The 21,844-nt window shown below is 36.0% G+C and overlaps 1 protein-coding gene across 1 annotated transcript in view; it reads right to left on the bottom strand.

Annotated features, from left to right (window-relative positions):
- The window catches only part of LOC105529935 (E3 ubiquitin-protein ligase listerin), a gene marked incomplete at its 5' end in the record, with an annotated part of 33,500 nt that extends 11,829 nt beyond the window's left edge, over positions 1 to 21,671 (bottom strand). The window contains 13 exons of the mRNA XM_011967217.1: positions 2,543 to 2,729; positions 5,014 to 5,088; positions 5,419 to 5,656; positions 6,142 to 6,355; positions 7,543 to 7,687; positions 7,889 to 8,024; positions 9,502 to 9,644; positions 14,200 to 14,304; positions 15,256 to 15,415; positions 18,743 to 18,929; positions 19,312 to 19,456; positions 20,368 to 20,521; positions 21,432 to 21,671. Of these exons, the coding sequence (XP_011822607.1) occupies positions 2,543 to 2,729; positions 5,014 to 5,088; positions 5,419 to 5,656; positions 6,142 to 6,355; positions 7,543 to 7,687; positions 7,889 to 8,024; positions 9,502 to 9,644; positions 14,200 to 14,304; positions 15,256 to 15,415; positions 18,743 to 18,929; positions 19,312 to 19,456; positions 20,368 to 20,521; positions 21,432 to 21,671 (2,129 nt within the window). The remainder of the gene's footprint in view (positions 1 to 2,542; positions 2,730 to 5,013; positions 5,089 to 5,418; positions 5,657 to 6,141; positions 6,356 to 7,542; positions 7,688 to 7,888; positions 8,025 to 9,501; positions 9,645 to 14,199; positions 14,305 to 15,255; positions 15,416 to 18,742; positions 18,930 to 19,311; positions 19,457 to 20,367; positions 20,522 to 21,431) is intronic.
- Between the last annotated feature and the right edge of the window lie 173 nt (positions 21,672 to 21,844).

Here is a 21,844-nt window from a genome sequence, read left to right as displayed (position 1 = left end):
AAAAAAAAAAAAAAAAAAAGAAAATATTTGAGGGGCATAAAAAGTGATTTTTAAAAACCCAATACAATAAAAATACTACAAATGTTAAAAATACAGTATAGCAACTATTTCAATAGCATTTACATTGTATCGATGATAACTAATCTAGAGATGATTTTAACTAGTATACAGGAGGACGTGCATAGGTTAGATGCAAATACTATGCCATTTTATATAAGGAACTTGAGTATTCACTGGGTTGTGGGCCATGGGAGGGAGCCTGGAAACAATCCCCTGCAGATATCAAGGGATGACTATATACTAAAAACACTAAACTGTGTGGCCAGGTGCGGTGGCTCATGCCTGTAATCCCAGCACGTTGGGAGGCCAAGGTAGGCGGAACACCTGAGGTCAGGAGTTTGAGACCAGCCTGGCCAACATGGTGAAACCCCGTCTCTACTAAAAATAGAAAAATTAGCCAGGCGTGGTGGTAAGCGCCTGTAATCCCAGCTACTCGGGAGGCTGAGGCAGGATAATCACTTGAACCCAGGAGCTGGAGGTTGCAGTGAGCCAAGATCGCACCATTGCACTCCAGTCTGGGGGACAAGAGCGAGACTCCATCTCAAAAAAAAAAAACAGAAAAATTTTTTTAAAACACCAAACTGTGTATGCTAAGTGGGTAAATTTTATGGTATGTGCAATATCTCAGTAAAGCTTTATAAAACAAATAAACATACACATGTACATATACAACTTTTTCTAGTTCAATCTGATTTGCTAGGAGTTTTTTTGAGAAAAAAGTTAACCCATGATTTAGGAACATTTAAAGTTTTCTGAAGAAAAATTGTTTATTTCAGGATTCAACTAATTATTGGGTAGGCAGATAAACCAGAATAACCCACCTAATACTTAGTATTATTTAGTGGGTTATTCTGGTTTATCTGCCTACAGCTCAGTTCAAGTTTTTCAGACTCAATAATAACAAATGCTGCTGTATAATTTTGCACCCTAACCCAATCACAGCCTAATAAAAAAGGTGATCCATGGCCATTTTCCTAATTTCTGAATATAAAATGAGAACAAAACTCTTATACACAAAAGCCTCAATCTGCTATTTTTTTCGAGATCAACAATATTTTAAGAAATTGATGTAAAAGCCCAATAAGGAGCTCTTGAAATATATCATCAGCAAATAAAACCAGCTTAAGTCACAAAAATACGTGACAGGCCTAAAGAGAAAACTAATCTATTTAACAACTAGATCAATGCTACTTCTGTGATTTGATTTTTCTCCTTAGATGTACAAATGCAAAGATGCAAAAATTGATATCTTTGTACCAAGGTATAGGTTATGAGCAACAACATAAATTATAATTTAAAAATTCCAAAAAGTCACATTGGAAATGAATGCCATGAATACTTAATCACACTAAGTGATAAACTAAATCTTTTTGTATTGACCTGTCAAAGAAGGCACATATTTTACTAGGTTAATTCAATCAAAGATTGACAGAGATTTGGATCTTCCTTGTTCTTTCTGAGACAGGGTCTGGCACTGTCGCCCAGGCTTGAGTGCAGTGGCATGATCTCATTTCACTGCAACCTCCGCTTCCCGGGCTCAAACTATCCTCAAGTGGGGATCTTTCTAAAAGAAATAAAAACTAGAGAGATCTTTCCAGTTTCTTCTTGGACAAGGTCTTACTTCCTAAACGTGAGACAACAGAGACATCTAGTGGCTGCTAGAATAATTTGGGCAAAATATTTCAGATATTTTTACCATTTAGGTAACAGTTGGAATTATTACATAGGTAATGTTTCACAGATCTTTCTCCAAACAGTGATTTTCAAGTAAGGTAAATTGCCAATGATGTATTAAGTGAAATCTCCATAACAGAGTGAAAAACTGACCCCCCCAAAAAAACAGAAAAAACACAAGATTCAATTCTTTTGAAATAATTACTATGATAGTACACAATTAAATTATATAAATATTATTTCTTGATATAAAAGAACCTGGTGACTACATTCAGTTAGAAAAAAAGTTGGTCTGGCCACATATCAGAGTAATTACTTTTGCTTGGAGGGGTAAGGTATAAGGGACAGGAGTAAACTTATTAAGCAGATTATCTGAAGTTAGCTGGATAAAATGAGATTAGGCCGGGCACCGTGGCTCATGCCTGTAATCCCAGCATTTTGGGAGGCCAACGAGGGTGGATCACTTGAGCTCAGGAGTATGAGACCAGTCTGGGCAACATGGTGAAACCCCATCTCTACAAAAAATATAAAAATTAGCCAGGCATGGTGGCTTGCACTTGTAGTCCCAGCCACTTAGTGAGAAGATCACTTGAGCCTAGGAGGCAGAGGCTGCGGTGAGCCAAGATCGTGCCACTGCATTCCAGCATGGGCAACAGAGTGAGACCCTGTCTCAAATGCAAAAAAAAAAAGGATGAGATTAAAACATAAGGATTTCCCTTTTATTAAACTGAAGGGAAGGAAGGTATTTAGAACAGTATCAGAAGCATATTAGGACAGAATTATCAAAAGTTGTCACATATTTATTTACCTGTGATGACGCGGCTTTGAAGAAAGTTAGAATTAATTTCCAAGTGAGAAGGTATCCCAGAACATAACAGAAGTCTTCACTCAGTGGTTTAATAGTAACTATCTGTCCAACAGGAACACACCCCAAAACATTTTCTAGTAAGTCCTCTTGAGTGCTAAGAAGAGACATCAGTGTGGCTGGTGGTGACCTAAGAATCAATGATTAAACACCACAAGTTTTCTTTATAACTCATCCCTTAACAAACTGACAGTACTCGTAAACTTCAAGCATTTTAGAAAAATTTCTCTATTTTCCAAAAAACGTTTTAAAAATTCTCCTCTATTGATCCAATTTTAACTCCTAATCTCACATAACAGTAAAATCAAAAAGACATTATTATAGCACTTGAAGGAAAGACATTTTTAGAAAACATCTATTTCAATTTTCTGTTTTATAAGTGAAAAAAAAATCACACACCCAGAGAAGCCAAATGATTAGTCCAAAGTCTTTCAGTTAGTAGGGGAAACTGTTAGGGATTCTAAATCCTACCAGGCCTTTTATCATCCTATAAAAGATAAAGTGAAGATTAAGACTTCGAACTTTGTCACTTCATTCTAGTTTCTATTTTACTGCATATTATCTAATTAGCGCTATTAAGAAATATCACAATGGTACTATTAATCAGAATGATAAACAAAATAATTATGTGCCTATTTAAAAAATCATGATTGTATCTTTTTAGGAAAATAAATGTACCATTCAGATTACTTCACAACAAAGTAAGTTAATTTTCTTCTTTATTGAACTACTCTACTCATTTATACTTTCAGGTGAACTTATTTTTTTTTTTTTTTTTTTGAGACGGAGTCTCGCTGTGTCACCCAGGCTGGAGTGCAGTGGCGCGATCTCGGCTCACTGCAAACTCCGCCTCCCGAGTTTACGCCACTCTCCTGCCTCAGCCTCCGAGTAGCTGGGACTACAGGCGCCCGCCACCACGCCCGGCTAGTTTTTTGTATTTTTAGAGACGGGGTTTCACCATGTTAGCCAGGATGGTCTCGATCTCCTGACCTCGTGATCCACCCGCCTCGGCCTCCCAAAGTGCTGGGATTACAGGGTTGAGCCACCGCGCCCGGCCAGGAGATTCTCAAAAAGTAAAATACTTAACCCTCTTCTCTATGATACTCTAGCCTGGTTCTCTCCTTTCACTGCTGTGATCGTTCTTCCCTTGTGGTTTCCTTCTCCCAGCCCACAAGCATAGGCCTTCTCCAAACTTCTGCTCTTAGGTCTTTTCCTTCAACCCCTCCATCTCACGTACCCAGCCTTCTATATTCCATATTGATAGTCACTAGATCTTATAAAACACCAGCTCGAAAATCTCTCCACTTTTCACATTGCCCTCCACGCATTGTTATTTAACTTCTAGAATGACCTCCACCTCTGCTTGCTTCTTTTTACAATTCATGTTTCACATTACACTAGTGTCAGAATCAGCTGATGGTGCCCTGTCTCCTACCAAATGATGCCCAAATCCGCCCCCAAAAGTCATTTTTAAGGCCATTCATTATCGGGCCTCCTTAACTACCCTTTCGGCTTTATCTTCCACTATACCCTGCCTACTCTATACACACTGGTTCATTTATTCTTTCATTCAACATACTACTCATGATGTCTCCTATAGGCCAGGAAGCATTCTGGCCTATAGCAATCTAGCCTATTTCTCTCTCAGAAATGAGAGACAGAAATTCCTGCTCTCACAGAACTTAAATTCCAGGAAAGAAAGACACTGTCAATAAAAGTACACATTAAGTGGGAACTACTCAATATTGCCCAAGCACATCCTCACATTCATGACTCAGTGCCTTTGTACATGATGTTCTCTTAATGTATATTGTCTTTCCTGTCCTGCAGAAATGCTACCTAACCTTAAAGGACCAGTTTAAATGCCTCTTCCTCAAGAAAGTCTTCCCTTCCTGATGTACATTAATTGTGCCCTCATCACATGCTATCTTCTATAGGCCTAAATGATATTTAAAAAAATGTTATCTATCCTCCTTCTTAGCACTTATCATATACTATATTTTCTATAAGGCTACAGTATCATCTGTATCAGATAAATTCCTTAAGAAAAAGAAAGTGCTCACTAAACACTGCATACTCCCTTCAGCATTTAATTAATACTCTGCACAAAGTGGATGCTCAATAGATATTTGAACTGATACACTCTTTCCACAGCCACCATATGGCCAAAGATAGTTTTACTGAACAGTAGCAAACGGAAAATATAATTTAAGAACAATTAAGAGAGAGAAACAATCTTTTGGGTGAAATCTAGATTTCATTTATATCTTACAGATATGAATATAACTCTAATTTATAGTAGAATGAATATAACTCTAATTTATAGCTTCTGTGCTGCTCCAGTCCTCTAAAGACATTAAGAGTGAGATGGATTATAAGAATTTAATAAAACAAATTATTTAAAAAAACCTTACAGGGCTGGCTCTTCTTCTTCATCTCCATATGTCTTTAGATTATCCTGATCATATTGCGGTAATTCAGGCATCAATCTAGAAATTAGAACATTATTTTAAAATATGTGATATTAAACTGTTTATTAAGTCATGCTCAAGAGCAGAAAGACCAATACTTATTTTATAATAAGTAAATGTTTTAATGAGTTTTCTCTAAAATAACTACTATAGCCAGGACTATTGAAATATAAATTGTGTATAGAAAACAATAACCTAAAAGATCAGGCAACTTAGTGTCCCTATAAGTGAAGCAGTCAGATCTCCTTTTAAAACTTTTACTTTTTTAAATGATTAAAAGTAAAAACTAAGCATATATTCTATTTTTTTAGATCATTGTAACATTGATTCAATTGGATGAATTCTTACTTGTATAGCATATGATAAACAGCAATTTGCACAGGCCTAGCTCTGAAGAGAAGTAATGGGGCCAATGTATTTAACAAAGTCTGGAGATATTCTGGTAAGTTTGTTTTTTGGTCAGCAACTAATCTTGCAGGAAGTTTGTGACTCAATAGCTGTTCCTTTGAGATATATGTTAATGTTTCACACATGGGTTTCAGCATTGCATTCTGAAAGGATGTTTCAGACACATCTTTGTTTTCTCCTAATGACAAAAAGGAAAGAAACATGCCCGTCCCAGAAGAAAGTTAGTATAGCTTAACTGATTCACAATCAAGTATCATTTAAGAAAATGAAATAAAAACTAGACATCAACAATAAAGCACTCTTAACTAGAAACATGACCTGAATATATATTCCAGTTAATCTCAACTGTTTTCATGACTTTTATCTGATCCTCATCTAAAAAGAAAGCAAATGTTCAACAGGTTCTATTCACGTGATCCATTCATGTTATCTGAATTACTATTATTTTAATTTGCAACAGTCATTGGATACCTTGCCATTTTTCAATTTTTGTCTGTAAAGTAGAAGCATATATGATGCTTCTGAGAAGCCAAGCTTTCTTTTCTGGCTTTTTCTTTTACTATTTAGTATTATTTGATTTAAACATCAAAATTTTTGGTTTTGAATTTTTCAGTAAGTCATTTCCAATGAATCAATCTCATTATTATTCCCTTTTTCACTTGCCTGTAACAGTCACCAAAATAGGTAAAAGCAAACTGTGGATGCCTTGGGAAAAAAATTCTTTCCATTCACTGATTAGATTTACAGGAAGATTGCCAACGGTATCCAGAGTTGTGGAATCAAAAAAAGCACTGAGGTCACAGGCCAAATCACAGCTGACACAGGCAAACAGTTGCACAAGTGGAATAGAATACAATGCCTGATTCTCACTTGTTGTCTGAAAAAAACAATAAAAATGAAATAGGTAAACAGACTTCTACCAGAACACTACAAATAAAGCCAATATAAAGAAAAGCCTTTCTTTCATTTCTTTGAATTTTAAAATGAAAAGCAGTTGAAGTATGTAGTCTCAGGAGAAATAAAACAATTTTATATCAAAATAACTTTTTTCTTCAAAATTAAATACCATGAATTAGAATCATTAACAAATAATTTATTCTCAAATGCCCTTTTAAATTTCTAAACTATGGAAGAAAACACTAAGTCAGATACATAAAATACACATTTCTAATCTTCTCAGTAGCCCTACAAGTTGTAAGTTATTATTTTAAAATAAGAAAATCGGCCAGGCACAGTGGCTCAGAGGCTGAGGCGGGTGGGTCACATGAGGGCAGGAGTTTGAGACCAGCCTGGTCAAAATGGTGAAACTGCATCTCTACTAAAAATATAAAAATTAGTCAGGCATGCTGGTGGGTGTCTGTAATCCTGCTATTTGGGAGGCTGAGGCGCAAGAATTGCTTGACCCCAGAAGACGGAGGTTGCAGTGAGCCAAGATTGCGCCACCACACTCCAGCCTAAGCAACAGAGCGAGACTCCTCTCAAATTAAAAAAAAAAAAAAAAAAGAAAGAAAAAGAAAGAAAGAAAGCTGAGTTTAAGTTTAAAACTCGAAGTCACATAGCTAAGAGCAGGCAAAGCAGAGATTGAGACCAATTCGACCCTGACCGACTTGCTGCCTTGGAGCCCACAAGTAATATACTTCTGGTTGCTCTGGGTCATAAAATTACACTAATTCCCTCTGAATTTGCTATTTAATGCATTACTCTCACAATATTTATACAGCACGTTTTAGAAACAATCTAATTATAACCAAAAAAGACCAAAATAATTGTCATTAACAGATAAAACCTAAAAGGGCTGTGCTGCAAATATTATAATAAGCTAATGGAGAAAGCATTTTAATAACAGGAGATTTGGTCACTGAATGATGCTGGTAGTCATTAAAAATCTATCATCTTACTATTCTGTCAAATTGTAGCTGGTAAGAAGAACATCTATAAAGGGTTTTAAATTACGCAAAGGAACCAATTACAATCATCACTTAAAGAATGAGATTGGTAGATAGTTCTGATGCAAAAGTACGTACAAAGACCCACAAGAGGTGATGACATATCACATTAATTTACCTCCAACCAAGCCAACATGGAGCACATGATGAAGTCCCACTCACTCTCTGCCAAAGGGGATGAGCAATATTTCAGAAATAGGGAAAGAAACCGGATTATTTCTATATTTACACCCAGTACCTCTGGACTTGCTTCTGATAGATTACTGTGATGAAGATAAAAACAAATGACAACAAAATAATAATTATATTGACATTCAATTAGAAAATGTTATTTAAATCTTATATACTCATAAATAACTGACTTAAATGTCTACCATAATTACTCTACAAAATTGTGACACAGATACGTCATCTTTGTCTGAATTGTATGCTGAAGGAAAAACATAGTATAAAGCATCACCTACCAACTGAAAAGAAAAATATCTTCATGCTCTTTCTTCCAGGATATTATGATTTTCAATATTCCATGTAATAGCTCCCCATCATCTATACTTTTGGTTTGCAAACAAGAATTGAAAATGGCAAGATGTCCAAAACCTCCTGAAGTAAAATTCAAAATGAAAATTAAAAATTTTTAAGAACTATACGGCTATATTTAAAAAGTCCACTTTGAGAAGTAAAAGACTTTCTTGAGAAGTGCTCAGGTTAAGAACTCTACAAATGGCTTTTATGTAAGAGTCCAAAAATGAGCTTATAAGCTCCAAAGGACAGAGACTCTGTCTCCATACCTAGCACACAATAGAGAGTTTGGGGGAGGGGAAAGTAAGGGAATGATACTGTAATTTAAACGGACTTATGCTGCTTTTGTTTTGGTTTCTTAAGTGCAGGACATATTCAGCAAACTCATCATTCAAATAAAAAAAAAAACCTACAGCTACAGAGTAGCTGGAAACAGCAAATGGAAAAGAGAACATAGTGTTTCATAATTTACACATTCATTCACTCAATAGCAGCTAGTATATGTGGCAAACTCTGATGTGGACCCTCTCTTTAGAATCTCTACCATTCCTCAAAATCCATCCACTGATGTATCTTAACACCCTCTGTCCCCAACCTTCTATCTTATATACCAGCCAAAACGAACAATCTGTACTCTTGTATGTTTGTGTACCTGGAATGCCCTTCCCCAACTATGTCCATATGGAAAACGATTTATCCTTCAACACCCAGTAGAAATATTTCTCTTTATGAAATCGCCACTACCACCCTCAAAGCAGAGTGGAAACTCCTTCCTTTCTGCCACTTGTATACATAATACATCTTTTTGCTACATCAGTTATCACATGATACAACTTCACGTTTATCTTCTCTACAACAGGAACTACCATGTAGTGGGTGCTCATAAGTGTTGATTAACTTAATAAACAGGCCGGGTGCAGTGGCTCACGCCTGTAATCCCAGCACTTTGGGAGGCCAAGGCAGGCGGATCATGAGGTCAGGAGATCAAGACCATCCTGGCCAACATGATGAAACCACGTCTCTACCAAAAAAATACAAAAAATTAGCCAGGCGTGGTGGCAGGCGCCTGTAGTCCCAGCTACTCAGGAGGCTGAGGCAGGAGAACAGCGTGAACCTGGGAGGCGGAGCTTGCAGTGAGCCGAGATCGTGCCACTGCACTCCAGCCTGGGCAACCGAGTGAGACCCTGTCTCAGAAAAAAAAAAAAAATTTATAAACAAATGAAAAGTGCAGTGTTTTAAATACAACAGAAGCTATTTTTGCCTTTATATGTTCAGTCATTGGTTGGCTAGGGAGAAATGAGGCACAGCTTTAAAAAGCTGTACATAGAAAAGAAATGGTTAGAAGGTATTTCTGGGTGTAAGTCTTCCCTCAAGGCCCAGCATTTTTGTACTGTAAAATGGTAACAGCCATTGTCTAATGACACTCATCCATATAATCTCAGAACAAATCAGCTGTAATTCAATTTACCTCTAATAGATATGGTCTTATATATTAGAAACAGTTCTTCATCTCAAGCAATAATTAAATTAATGAAATATTTATTTTCAAGCAACTAACCATTAGTACTCCAAAGATCTTTCTTAGTCCAGCCCAAAAGAGCAGGTATACATTGAGCACTAAATTCTTTCTTTTCTTCTTTTGACAAAAATGGACATAGACTTTGAATGGTATGCAAATTGCCTTCAGTTAGTGGGAAAAAACTGTTTAAAGAAAAGAAAAATCACAAGTTAGATTTCTTCCAAACATACAGTTATTTCATATATTCCTTTTATTTGGGACTATTGAAAAAGATGAATAATTCTATCACATATAATTACATAAAAAGAAACTATGATAGGTTTTAACAAGTGCTGACTTGAAATTTTTTTGTTTGCTCCTTTTTTCTGCATAAATTTTTTAAATGAGCATATATAACATATCCCCATGTATGATTTTTAAAAAATACACTAGCCACATGACATTATGTTCTCTTTTTAAAAAAAAGAGTCAACTGCCAGGCACAGTGGCTCACGCCTATAATCCCAACACTTCGGGAGGCTGAGGAGGGTAGATCATGAAGTCAGGCATTTGAGACCAGTCTGGCGAACGTAGTGAAACCCCATCTCTACTAAATATACAAAAAATTAGCTGAGTGTGGTGGCAGGCGCCTATAATCCCAGCTACTCAGGAGGCTGAGGCAGGAGAATCGCTTGCACCTGGGAGGCGGAGGTTGCAGTGAGCTGAGATCGCGCCACTGCACTCCAGCCCTGGCGACGGTGCAAGACTCCATCTCAAAAAAAAGAAAAAAAAAAGAGTCAATTGATTCAACTTAAATAAATAGTACCAGTTGTGTGTCCTTTCTCTTTTTTTTTTTGAGACGGAGTTTCACTCTTGTTGCCCAGGATGGGGTACAATGCATGATCTCAGCTCAATGCAACCTCCGCCTCCCAGGTACAAGTGATTCTCCTGTCTCAGCCTCCCAAGTAGCTCGGATTACAGGCATGCACCACCACGTCTGGCTAATTTTTTTTGTATTTAGTAGAGACAAGGTTTCACCATGTTAGTCAGGCTGGTCGCGAACTCCTTACCTCAGGTGATCCACCCGCCTCGGCCCCACAAAGTGCTGGGATTACAGGCCTGTGTGTCCTTTCTTCGAACTGATACTCATATTTGTGCATATATATAGTTGGGTTTTATTCATATAAAAGGGATGACACAAAACATATTGTTCTATCATTTACCACTTATATATACTTTCTGTCAGAATGTATAAATTATTCTGTTTTAAAGCTATATAACAAAAATAAAATCTACCTAACACTCTGTACTATGGATGTGTCATAACTATTTCCCTATCCGTGAACATTAGGTTTCTTTCCCCCCCAAATTTTTGCCCTCACACATAATGCTGCAATAAATATCCTTAAGAAGATACTATTCTGCGAATGTATAAATACCTCTTCGGGCTAAATTCCTAGAAGTGGAATTGAAAGCTCAAAGGTTTGAATGTATTATATGTTGGCAATTTCAAATTGCTTCTGAAAACTCATAATCAATTTACACTGTCACCGAAAATGCACAGGTGGGACTGTTTAGCTGCACACTTAATGAATCTTTTTGATTCTTGGCAATATAGTGGATAAAACCATTGCTTTTAATTTGTACTTCTATCATTATTAGTAAGGCAAATCCTTTCATATTTCACATTTCAGTATTGACCTACCTTTGACCATTTCACCTATGAGTTGCCTCTTTAAGTCTTTGATAAATTTTTCAATTTGGAGGGTTTTACTGATTTATATAAACTATCTACATATTACAGATATTTTTTGTTGATTTGCAAATGTCCTCTCCCATTGTCATTTGTCCCGGTAATCTTTATATTTTTGTCACAGTTTTCATCTTTCATAAATACTATATACAAAATTTTAACTGTCATAAAATACACATGTAATTAATGTATTAGCCATTTTTAAGTGTAGAGTTCTGCAGTGTTAAGTCCATTCACACTATTGTGCAACTAATCTCCAGACCTCTTCATTCTGCAAAACTGAAACTCTACCCACTAAACATGAATGCTGCATTCCTCTCTCACCGTCAGCCCCAGGCAACCACCTTCTACTTTCTATCCCTATGAATCTGACTACTCTATAAAAGGAATCATAGAGTATCCGTCTTTTTGTAACTGGCTTATTTCACTCAGCATAATGTCCTCAAGGTTCATACAGACTGTAGCATGTCAGAATTTCTTTCCCTTTTAAGGCTGAATAATATTCCATTATATGGTTATATCACACTTTTATCTATCCATTTATCCACTGATGGGCACTTAGGTTGCAAGAAGTTTTCATTTTTGCAAAATCAAATACATATATACATATATATATATTTACATATAATGTAAAGGAGAAGGTCTCAGTATTTTTCTTCCAAACACATGACCAATTTTCATATCATTATTATTTATTCACCACACTGATTTGAAATGCCACCTATATTAAAAACTAAATTCACATATATGTGTGAATAGGTTTCTGGACTGTATCCACTGATTTGTCTACTCTTCAATTTCATACTGCTTAATTACTATAATTCAATATTATATTTTATATTTGGTATGCAGTTTCTTTCACTTTTTTCAAAAATTTCTTATTTTTGATAACGTTTTCCTTCAAATGTATACTATGTTCAGAACAGTTTACTAAGTTTTTCAAAAACTGCTGAAATTGATTGAGATCGCACTGAAATTATAGGTTGACACAATCATTTTTACAATTAATCTTCCCACCTTCTTTTGAGATCTTTATTCAAGTTTTACAATTGTAATTTTTTTTTTAATTTATTTCTAAGTATTTATAGTTTTTGTTGTCATTGTGAATGGAATCTTTTTTTCCCATACCATTTTTTAAATTTATTACTATGGGTGAATAAAAAAGTTATTCATTTTTGTGTGGTATACATCCATCTCCTTAGTAATTAGTTCCAATAGTTCTTTAGCTAATTTCGTATTACTTTTATAATCAGAAAAAAATTTTAATTATGCTACAAAAGCTAATGTCAAAAAGTTACATACAGTATGATTCCATTTATATAATATTGTTTTTTGTCTTGTTTTGTTTGTTTTGAGACTGGGTCTCATTCTGTTGCCCAGGCTGGAGTGCAGTGGCGTGATCTCTGTTCTCTGCAACCTCCGCCTTCACTGCAACCTCCGCCTCCTGAGCTCAAGTGATCCTCCCACCTCAGCTTGATGAGTAGCTGAAACTACAGGTGCACACCAACACACCTAGCTAATTTTTGTATTTTTTGTAGAGATGGGGTTTTGCCATGTTACCCAGGCTGCTCTCGAACTCCTGGGCTTAAGCTGTCCTCTCACCTCAGCCTTCCAAAGTGCTGGGATTACAGGCATGAGCCTCTGCACCCGGCCAATTCCATTTATATAATATTCTTAAATGACACAATTACAAACATAGAGAACAGATTAGTGGTTGCGAGGGATCAGGACAATGGGAAGGGAAGTGGCTGAGGCTATATATGGATAACCTAAGGGATCCTGATAATGAAAGTGTTCTGTAGTTGACTGTGGTGGTGGTCACAGATGTGAGCTACACAGAACACATACACACTCTATCTCTCACACACACAAACATACACAAACATGTGCATGTAAACTAAGTCAACTGACTGTATCAACACCTTTTCCTTGGTTATAATACTATGCTAAAGTTATGCAAAACAGTACCACTGGGTAGATACATGATTTTTATTCTTTGTATTACTTCTTACACATTCATGTGAATCCACCATTACCTCAAAATAAAAGGTTTTTTAAAACTTTTAAGATAAAAAATGATCAAAATTTAATTTAGAATTCTACTATGCCCAAACACGTATCTATCATTTCAGAATTCTTCTTGGTAAATCAGTAAATTCAGAGTGCCTCTTGGTAAATCTCAGCTAAGTATTAATTTGAATGCTGAGCTTCACCAGCACACCCAAACCCACAATCTACCTCTTTGTCTGAAGAACAGAACATATTTGTTACTTTTCTAGAACATACTTCAATAGGATGATGTTATTTAAGAGAAGAGTAACTTTCCCTGTCATTTCCATATAGCAAATAAAGTGATGGAAAAAGAGTATTAGGAAAGGGCAAAAGAAAATATTTCTATCAGAAAGATTTCTGGGGAAAAGAAAACAAGTTCATGAAATGCTGTTGGCTTAAAAAAAAAAAAAAGTACCGTATAAAATTCTACAACAAAAGGCTATGGAGTTAAAACTACTTACTTTAAAAAAAAAAGGTATGGGCCAGACATGGTGGCTCACACCTGTAATTCCAGACCTTTGGGAGGCTGAGGCAGCAGGACTGCTTAAGCCCGGGAGTTCGAGACCAGCCTGGGCAACATGGCGAGAGACCCCATTCCTACAAAATTACAAAATTAGCCATGTGTGCTGGTGCACACCTGTGGTCCCAGTTACTCAGGAGGGTGTGGTGGGAGGAGCACTTGACCACGGGAGGTTGAACAGTGAGCCATGTTCGCACCACTGAACTCCAGCCTGGGCAACAGAGTGAGACCCTGTCTCAAAATAAAATAAATAAATAAATAAATAAAAAGGTATGTCCCTAACCTAAAACAATTTAATTTGCCTTGAGGTCTTTAATTTCCTCATTTCCTAAACCTGTTTTCTTGATTCACTAGAGATTATTCATTAATTAGGGGCTGCCAAAGTGACCATTTACAGTAAATTACAAAGTAAAAACATTTTAAATAAGAATACCTTTCTTTTCTCTTATAATGTGGTTTTACTTCATCAGATGAAATGCTTCGGGAAAGGATCAACTTAGCAATAATAAGAGACCACAGTGTGCCATGTTCTCTGGACCTAAAAAAGGAAAGAAAAAAATTATATTCCATTTTGAAAGTGTACTGAATAAAATGTTTAAACACTGGCTAGCTGGATTCCTTTTACAGAATTAAATAAGGCACCTTGTGATGGCATCAATTCACCTAAGACTTTGTACCCAAGCAACTGCCAGTAATTATCCAAAGAACTGGGAGTTTAGGCTTTCAACACTCTTTCACGGTTGGTATTGAGCTCTCATCCCTAGGAAACTCCACAGTCTCTTCAGTCCCAATAAGGGAGATGATCTTAGAGATCAGGCTTGAAAACCAGAGGCTGTAGCTGGGAAAAAGACATCTCCCAGAGGACACCTAGGCTGGCTTAAGTTGAACAATCAAAGAGGTTCTTTGGTTCTGAGGGAAGTTGTGAGTGTCAACTAAGTAGAATGGGATTGGAAAGGAAGCCTGGGTCCTCTGACACAGCAAAGCATGCTCAAAATACTATCGGCAAGTGATAAAACTCTTAAAGCAGTTCAACACGGTAATTTTAAAAAGCTAAACATCTTACTACTATAACCTCTACAAGGACTGTTTTCATACCTGCCTTCCTAATCTAGGGGAGAGGGCTTTGTGGTCATAACATTCAGACACACCTATAACAACACGTAAGATAAAGGATGAATCTGAGAGAACTGGGAGGATGAGTCACAGATAAATCAAAACAACTTCTACAAGCTTCTACTTCTTTTTTGTCATCTGATCCCTGAATGTATTTATGGATTTAATAAGACATGTAGAATACAAATATCTTCCCCTGAGAAGGTTAAATCAAGTATTTAGAATTCATACACTATTTATCATTAAGAATAGGAATTATTTAGATCAATCCTCTGACTGAAACATTAGCATGAAGTAGGGTTACCTCTTAGAGAAGGCAAAGCCATAAAGAAGTAGCATAGTCATTTTAAAAACAGAAATTGAAAGAGATTCTTACCTGTTAAATAACTGCTGCAAAAGGCCAGAAGTATTACCAAGTACACGTAAGTGATCATACGTAATATTCATTTTTTGAAGCATTTCACAAAATCCAGTTAGAAAAATAGGTGGGTTATCTAATTCTTCACACCACTGCAGTGAATAAAGCAGTTCCGCAACTAAGAGAAGAGACGGCACCAAATTATCAAAAGTAATTTGTGAACAAACCCTTCAATTATTTTCACTTCTCCGCCTTGTTTTCTACCACTGTTGTGCCCACTCATCTCAAAACACCTATGAACTGATTTTCATATCTGCTTTGACATGTTCGAGGATAATGAAAACTGAGAATATTTGTCTGATACAAAATATCACCCTTTTCCCAAATTTTACTTGGTCCTTTTTCTAATTAGTTAAGAATGTGACAAGAACCTAAGTTACTAGAGATACTGAAAGAATCTTCCTACCATTTTGGCACAATTGGTAAAAAGTTCCAGACAGGAAAAACAACTAAGGGACCTAAGACCTGACGTGAGAAGTCCATGGCAAATGGGAGAGATGGGAGACAGTATGATACAGTAAAAGGACATGGGGCCTCAGCTACAGATTGGGGTGGATTCAAATCTGCATCTCTCTCTCTCAAGCTATATAAATAGTTATCAATTAGGATATTACAAACTAACTCACAGGACTGCAGTGAGAATTAAATGGACAAGTATCTATCATGAAGCCTGGCATATCATAGGTTTCTAATACACAGTCACAACTCCCTTTTATAAAGCCATGTATAGATTTTGGAGTGAGAAGCGTTGCGACCTGGTTCAAAATCTAATCCTACACTTAACAGCTAAGCAACTCTAATCAAGTCATGGTAACACAAACAACAATAATATCTGACCAATGAGCTCGATAAAATTAAAGAAATAATATTGCGTTTGTAATTAGTAACACAAAAAATTATTACTCTACTTACTAGTTTTGGGTTTGCCCAGATTTACTCTGTGAGCAATGTAAACTACAGGCTTATTTCCTTTCTCTTAACTGAATGTGAAGCTGGCTGCCCAAAAGAGGTGTTTCAACTTTCTTCCACAGAGCATATATTCCCCCTTCTAGTAACTGTGTTACAGCTGAGGGCTTACAAACAAGACTGATACAGGGTTTCTGCAAATCCTCTACCTTCAATACCATCTGGTAAAAGTCACACCACCACCTATAATTCTAAACCATTTATTGAAACAGGAAAATTTGCTGAGGCCCTAAGTCCTCTTAGGGTTCAACATTTGAACATCCACTTGCCAGAAAAAAAAATTAGAGCCTGATGAAACATAAAGGTATTCAAAAACCACTGGAATCAAAACAGTATGGTATCTGTATAAAAACAGACACACACAGACCAATGGAACAGAACTAGAGAACCCAGAAATAAATCGACATATTTGCAGCCAACTGACAAAGTCTTATTGGGGAAAGGACATCCTCTTCAAGAAATCATGCTAGGAAAACTGAATATTCATATGTAGAAAAGTGAAAATAGACCTCTATCTCTCACCATCTAAAAAGAACAACTCAAAATGGATTAAAGACTTAAACATAAGAACTGAAACTATACAAAACAACTAGAAAGCATCAAGGAACGCTACAGGACATTGGTCTAGGCAAATATTTTTATGGCTATGACAACAAAAATTGGCAAACAGGACTATATTAAACTAAAAGCTTTCTGCACAGCAAAAGAAACAATCAACAAAGTGAAGAGACAATCTGTAGAATGGGAGAAAATATTTGCAAACTATTCATCTAACAAGGGGCTAACATACAGAATATATAAGGAATTTAAACAACTCAACAGCAAGAAAGGAAAAAAAAAATCCCATGCTCAATATTAGTAATCGTCAGGGAAATGCTAATCAAAACCCCAGTTAGAATGGCTATTGTCAAAAAGGTAAGAAATAAGCTGGGCATGGTGGCACTGCCTGTAATCGCAGCACTGTGGGAGGTTGAGGCAAGAGGATTGCTTAAGCCCAGGATAAAGACTAGTCTGGGAACATAGTAACACCCCATCTCTAAAAAAAAAAAAAAAAAAAAAAAAAATAGCTGGACATGGTGGCTCGTGCCTGTGGTCCCAGCTATTTGGGAAGCTAAGGTAGGAATGCAAATTAGTACAGCCATTTTTGAAAACGATATGGAAGTGGCTCAAAAAACTAAAAATAGAACTATCATACAATCTAGCAATCCCACTGAGTATTTAGAAAACTGGTATATCTGCACCCCATATTTACTGCAGCACTATTCACAATAGCTGAGAGAGATGAAATCAACCTAAGTGTCCATCAGTGAATGAATGGATACATAAAATGTGGTACATATACACAATGGAATACTCTTCAGACATTAAAAAAAGAATGAGGCCGGGCACGGTGGCTCACTTCTATAATCCCAGCACTTTGGGAGGCTGAGACAGGCAGATCACGAGGTCAGGAGTTCAAGACCAGCCTGGCCAACATAGTGAAACCCTGTCTCTACTAAAGATACAAAAACTAGCCAGGCATGGTGGCGTGCACCTGTAGTCCCATCTACTTGGGAAGCTGAGGCAGGAGAATCACTTGAACCTGGGAGGCGGAGGTTGTGGCGAGCCGAGATCACGCCACTGCACTCCAGCCTGGGCAACAGAGCAAGACTCTGTCTCAGAAAAAAAGAATGAAATCCTGTCATTTGCAGCAACACGGATGAAACTGGACATCATCATGCTAAATGAAATAAACCACGCATGGAAAGACACACATCGCATGTTCTTATTTGTTTATGGGAGCTAAAAAAGTGCATCTCATGAAGATAAGAGTAGTAAAATAGACTGATGGTTACCCTGAGAAGGGTCAAGGAGAGCAGGGGATGAAGAGAAGTGGGTGAATGGGTACCAAAATACAGTTAGAGAGAAGATAAAAGACCTAGTATTCAATAATACAGTAGGATGACCACAGTTAACAATGATTTATATTTAAAAATAACTAGAAGATTTGAAATGTTCTCAAAACAAAGAAATGATAAATGTTTGAGGTGATGAATATCCTACTTAGCCTGATTTGATCACTACACATTCTATGTATATATCAAAATATCACATGTAACCCATAAATATGTACAATTATCAGGTATCAATTTTTTTTAATCAACAGAAAATTCTGAATCCTTGATAAAACACCAAAGCCTCACCCATTTTCTTTAGGGTATGTGTCACAGGATCTTTTTATATTGATGTCATGACAGTGTGAGTAGCTAACACCAAATTATGATCCACAGTTAACAAGATTATAGCAAGGTTCCAATATATTTGTATCTAATTTGCAATTTAATATTCATCACTCAAGTAATTTCAAGGTTCTCATCATTAAAATAGGAAAAAGGAAGCTGAAGATTCTTTAAATTAAAGATTTAAATTGCAGTATAATCAAGATTATTTCAAGATTATTCATGCATTATGTTATATGTAAATGCTCATATATACTTACTTATTTTCTCAAGCTCATTATTTTCTAAGACTATTTCCTTTCTCAGTGCAATTAAGACCATTTTGCTCAATAATGCTGAAGTACACAAATGGCTGGGAAGTGTCTTTATGTCCTGTTCCTTAAAATCTGTTTTGAAACATTCATAATTCAAACTCAATCTTCCCTCTAAAAGAGGTCTATGTAACCACTGTGAAAAGAGTACATTATATACAAAATTATTTATTACCTAAGCAATTAAGACTGAACAAAAATGAAGTTGTGAGAATATTTATTACCAAAACCACGGAAACCTAGAAGTTTGTTTTCTATTACAGGAAATTATCAACGTGTATTTCTTTAAGACTCCTTAAGTACAGAACTAGGTCTTAAGTCTTTGTACCATGGCCACTGCCACTGTCAAATAGTGTCTTGCAAAAAGCAAACATCCAGTATATGAGTGTACAAAGACATCAAAGCAAAGCAAAATATTCATTTTATTTATGTTTTTCTTCCCCAAAATAAAAAATATTCAAGCTTGCATGAAATCCAAACCTCAGAATGAGATACATACTCTTCAATTTCAAAAATACCTGCATAGGAAGAGACTGTCTCATCTTTTCCCATTCACTGTCATTCGGCATTACACTTCCAATATAAACTCTCATAAGATAAGAATCTTCACTCTCTAGAAGTGTATTTAGCAAATCATCAACAGCAGACAAGAGGACTTGGAGACTAAAAATAATGCAAAAAACTTAACTGTTGTAGTTATGCTATGACTAGTTTGAATACCCCAGTACATATTAAATACCCTATAATAGCTTACCTGAACAAAAAGAAATGATGAAAATAAAAAAGAGGTAAGTGATGCTCCCCCACCGACAACACACCAACATAGCACAGTCAAACTGGGTAGGTAATCCAATATTTATCATCTGAAATCTAGTGTTGCTTCCTATCTATCTCAGAATGAAGAGGACCTGACCTATTTCAGACCAGGTATTTCAGAAATATAGCTACCTTATGAAATTCAGCATTATTTAACCTAACCCCAATATCTTCTAAATGCATTCTCTCTTCTCCTTTATTATATGGATGTAGGTATGAAATGTAAAATATACTTGCAATTCAACACCTTAAAACAGTGCCTACCTGTCCCCCAAAAATAAATAACCAAGGACAATCAGTACATGTGGTGACCATGAGAGGCTACAGTGCACACCGGCCTATGACAAAGGATAGTATTACCATCACTTTACTGTCTATAAGTTATGAGTCCAGCAGGTATGTTATAGTAAATTATCCTTCAATTAATTGGCAGTTTAAATGGATGATTATTGAAACAAAATGGTTTTGGAAAAATTTGTTTGGATCTTTTCTTAGAGTCCCATAGATTTGTTACCTAACAAGTCATTTTTCATTTTTCTTTTTTTTAAGAGATGGCATCTCACTATGTTGCTCAGGCTGGTCTCGAACTCCCAGAGGCCTCAACTGATCCTCCCACCTCAGCCTACTGAGTAGCTGGGATTATAGGTGCAAGCCCTACAAGTAATTTTTCATAGGCATTCACACTGATCATGGAATCTTATTTAAGGACACTGACAAAGTATAAAAAAGACACTGAAACCAAGCTCAAAAAAGGTTACCTGTTGATATCCAAAGATGAAGCCTGAACTTGGTTCTTCAGCCACACAGCAGACAAATGCAGGAAGGTACTCTCTTTATATGAACTGTCAGTTTGATGAACCAATAAATTTACACCGGAGAGCCAAGTATTTTTCAGTTTACAGATAAGAAAATCTAAAATCAAGATGTCAACAGGAATTTGTAATCTCACTGAATTAACTCTAATCAGCACGAAATGTTTGAAACAACTCTACAGATCTGAGATTTTTTAAAATACCATTTAAAAAAGAAAAATTTTAAGTTCAATTGCCATTCAAAATTCAATTGCCAAACAAAGCAACTGTGTCATAAACATGCAATCACACAAGCTAGCTCGTATCATATAAATGTAAAATGGTAAGATATTTAAAGTTACATTTTTTATGCTTGAACTTATTTACAAGAATTGTCCTTTTGGAGACATTAAAAAAAAATTATTACACCTTTTCCAAATACAGAAGTTAGTATTTAAGACAGGGTTGGTAGACAATGATGGGCAGAAAAAAAGAGAGAAAGAGGAAGGAAGAAGGAAAGAAAAAAAAGAAACAACGAAGGGTTGGAGGAGAGCTCTCTATAGATAGTATTTTTGTATGTTCCTTTCACAAATAAGTCTGAATTAGCATATAAGGCAAGAATATAGTCCTTAAAAAGATAATCTCAATTCTATTTTGATATACACCAAAGATTGAATGTTTTTACTATAATAAAGGGATATTATTATCCCCCTTTTACAAATGAGGAAACTAAGGCATCAAGAAATTAAGGAACATGCCAGAACTGCTGAATGGACTAAGATTCTACCTAATCAATTATGGCTCATTCCAAATTTCTTTGAATATCAAGTGAGATCTTTAGAAATAACATCTACACACATCTTTAACTTGGTTTCTAAAGCTGAAAGTGTTTAAGACTGTAGCCCTTTACTCAAAATGCTTTAAACTTTCAAACACATTATGATTCAATTAATAAAGCCTGGGCACTTACACTCACTATGAAGGTCAGAGCCGGAGATTCCCAACAAAACATTTGAGCAGTAGGCTATTACCTGGCAAATGTGTTTTTTCTTTGCTCTGGGCACATAACTGAAAGAGAGTTAATAATAAATCTTCAGATGATGGCATTAGCAAGCATCCTTTCGCTGAGCTGAAATAGTTATAGGCCACATCACAGATAAAAGACACTGATGAGTCACTATTTTCAGCTTCTGATGATTCCTTTGTTTTGAACAAAGTTTCATGAAGTTTAACAATAATTCTTTCAACGTATACATCTCCAATCAAGTAATCTAGAGAAAAAAGGTTCAAACAGACAAAAAATAAAAATATTAACGTGTATTTTTAAATATCTTACTTTGGATTAATAATTCTATAGGTCTTTCCTGGATTTTAAAACGGTGTTTATGTATTAGACAAAATTTTATCAACAAATCAACACATTCTCTCACACACATAAAGGCCC

The sequence above is a fragment of the Mandrillus leucophaeus genome, unplaced genomic scaffold (genome assembly GCF_000951045.1).
Source record: "Mandrillus leucophaeus isolate KB7577 unplaced genomic scaffold, Mleu.le_1.0 Scaffold794, whole genome shotgun sequence".
NCBI classification, from domain to species: Eukaryota; Metazoa; Chordata; class Mammalia; order Primates; family Cercopithecidae; genus Mandrillus; species Mandrillus leucophaeus.
This window is presented reverse-complemented; position numbering and strand designations above follow the sequence as displayed.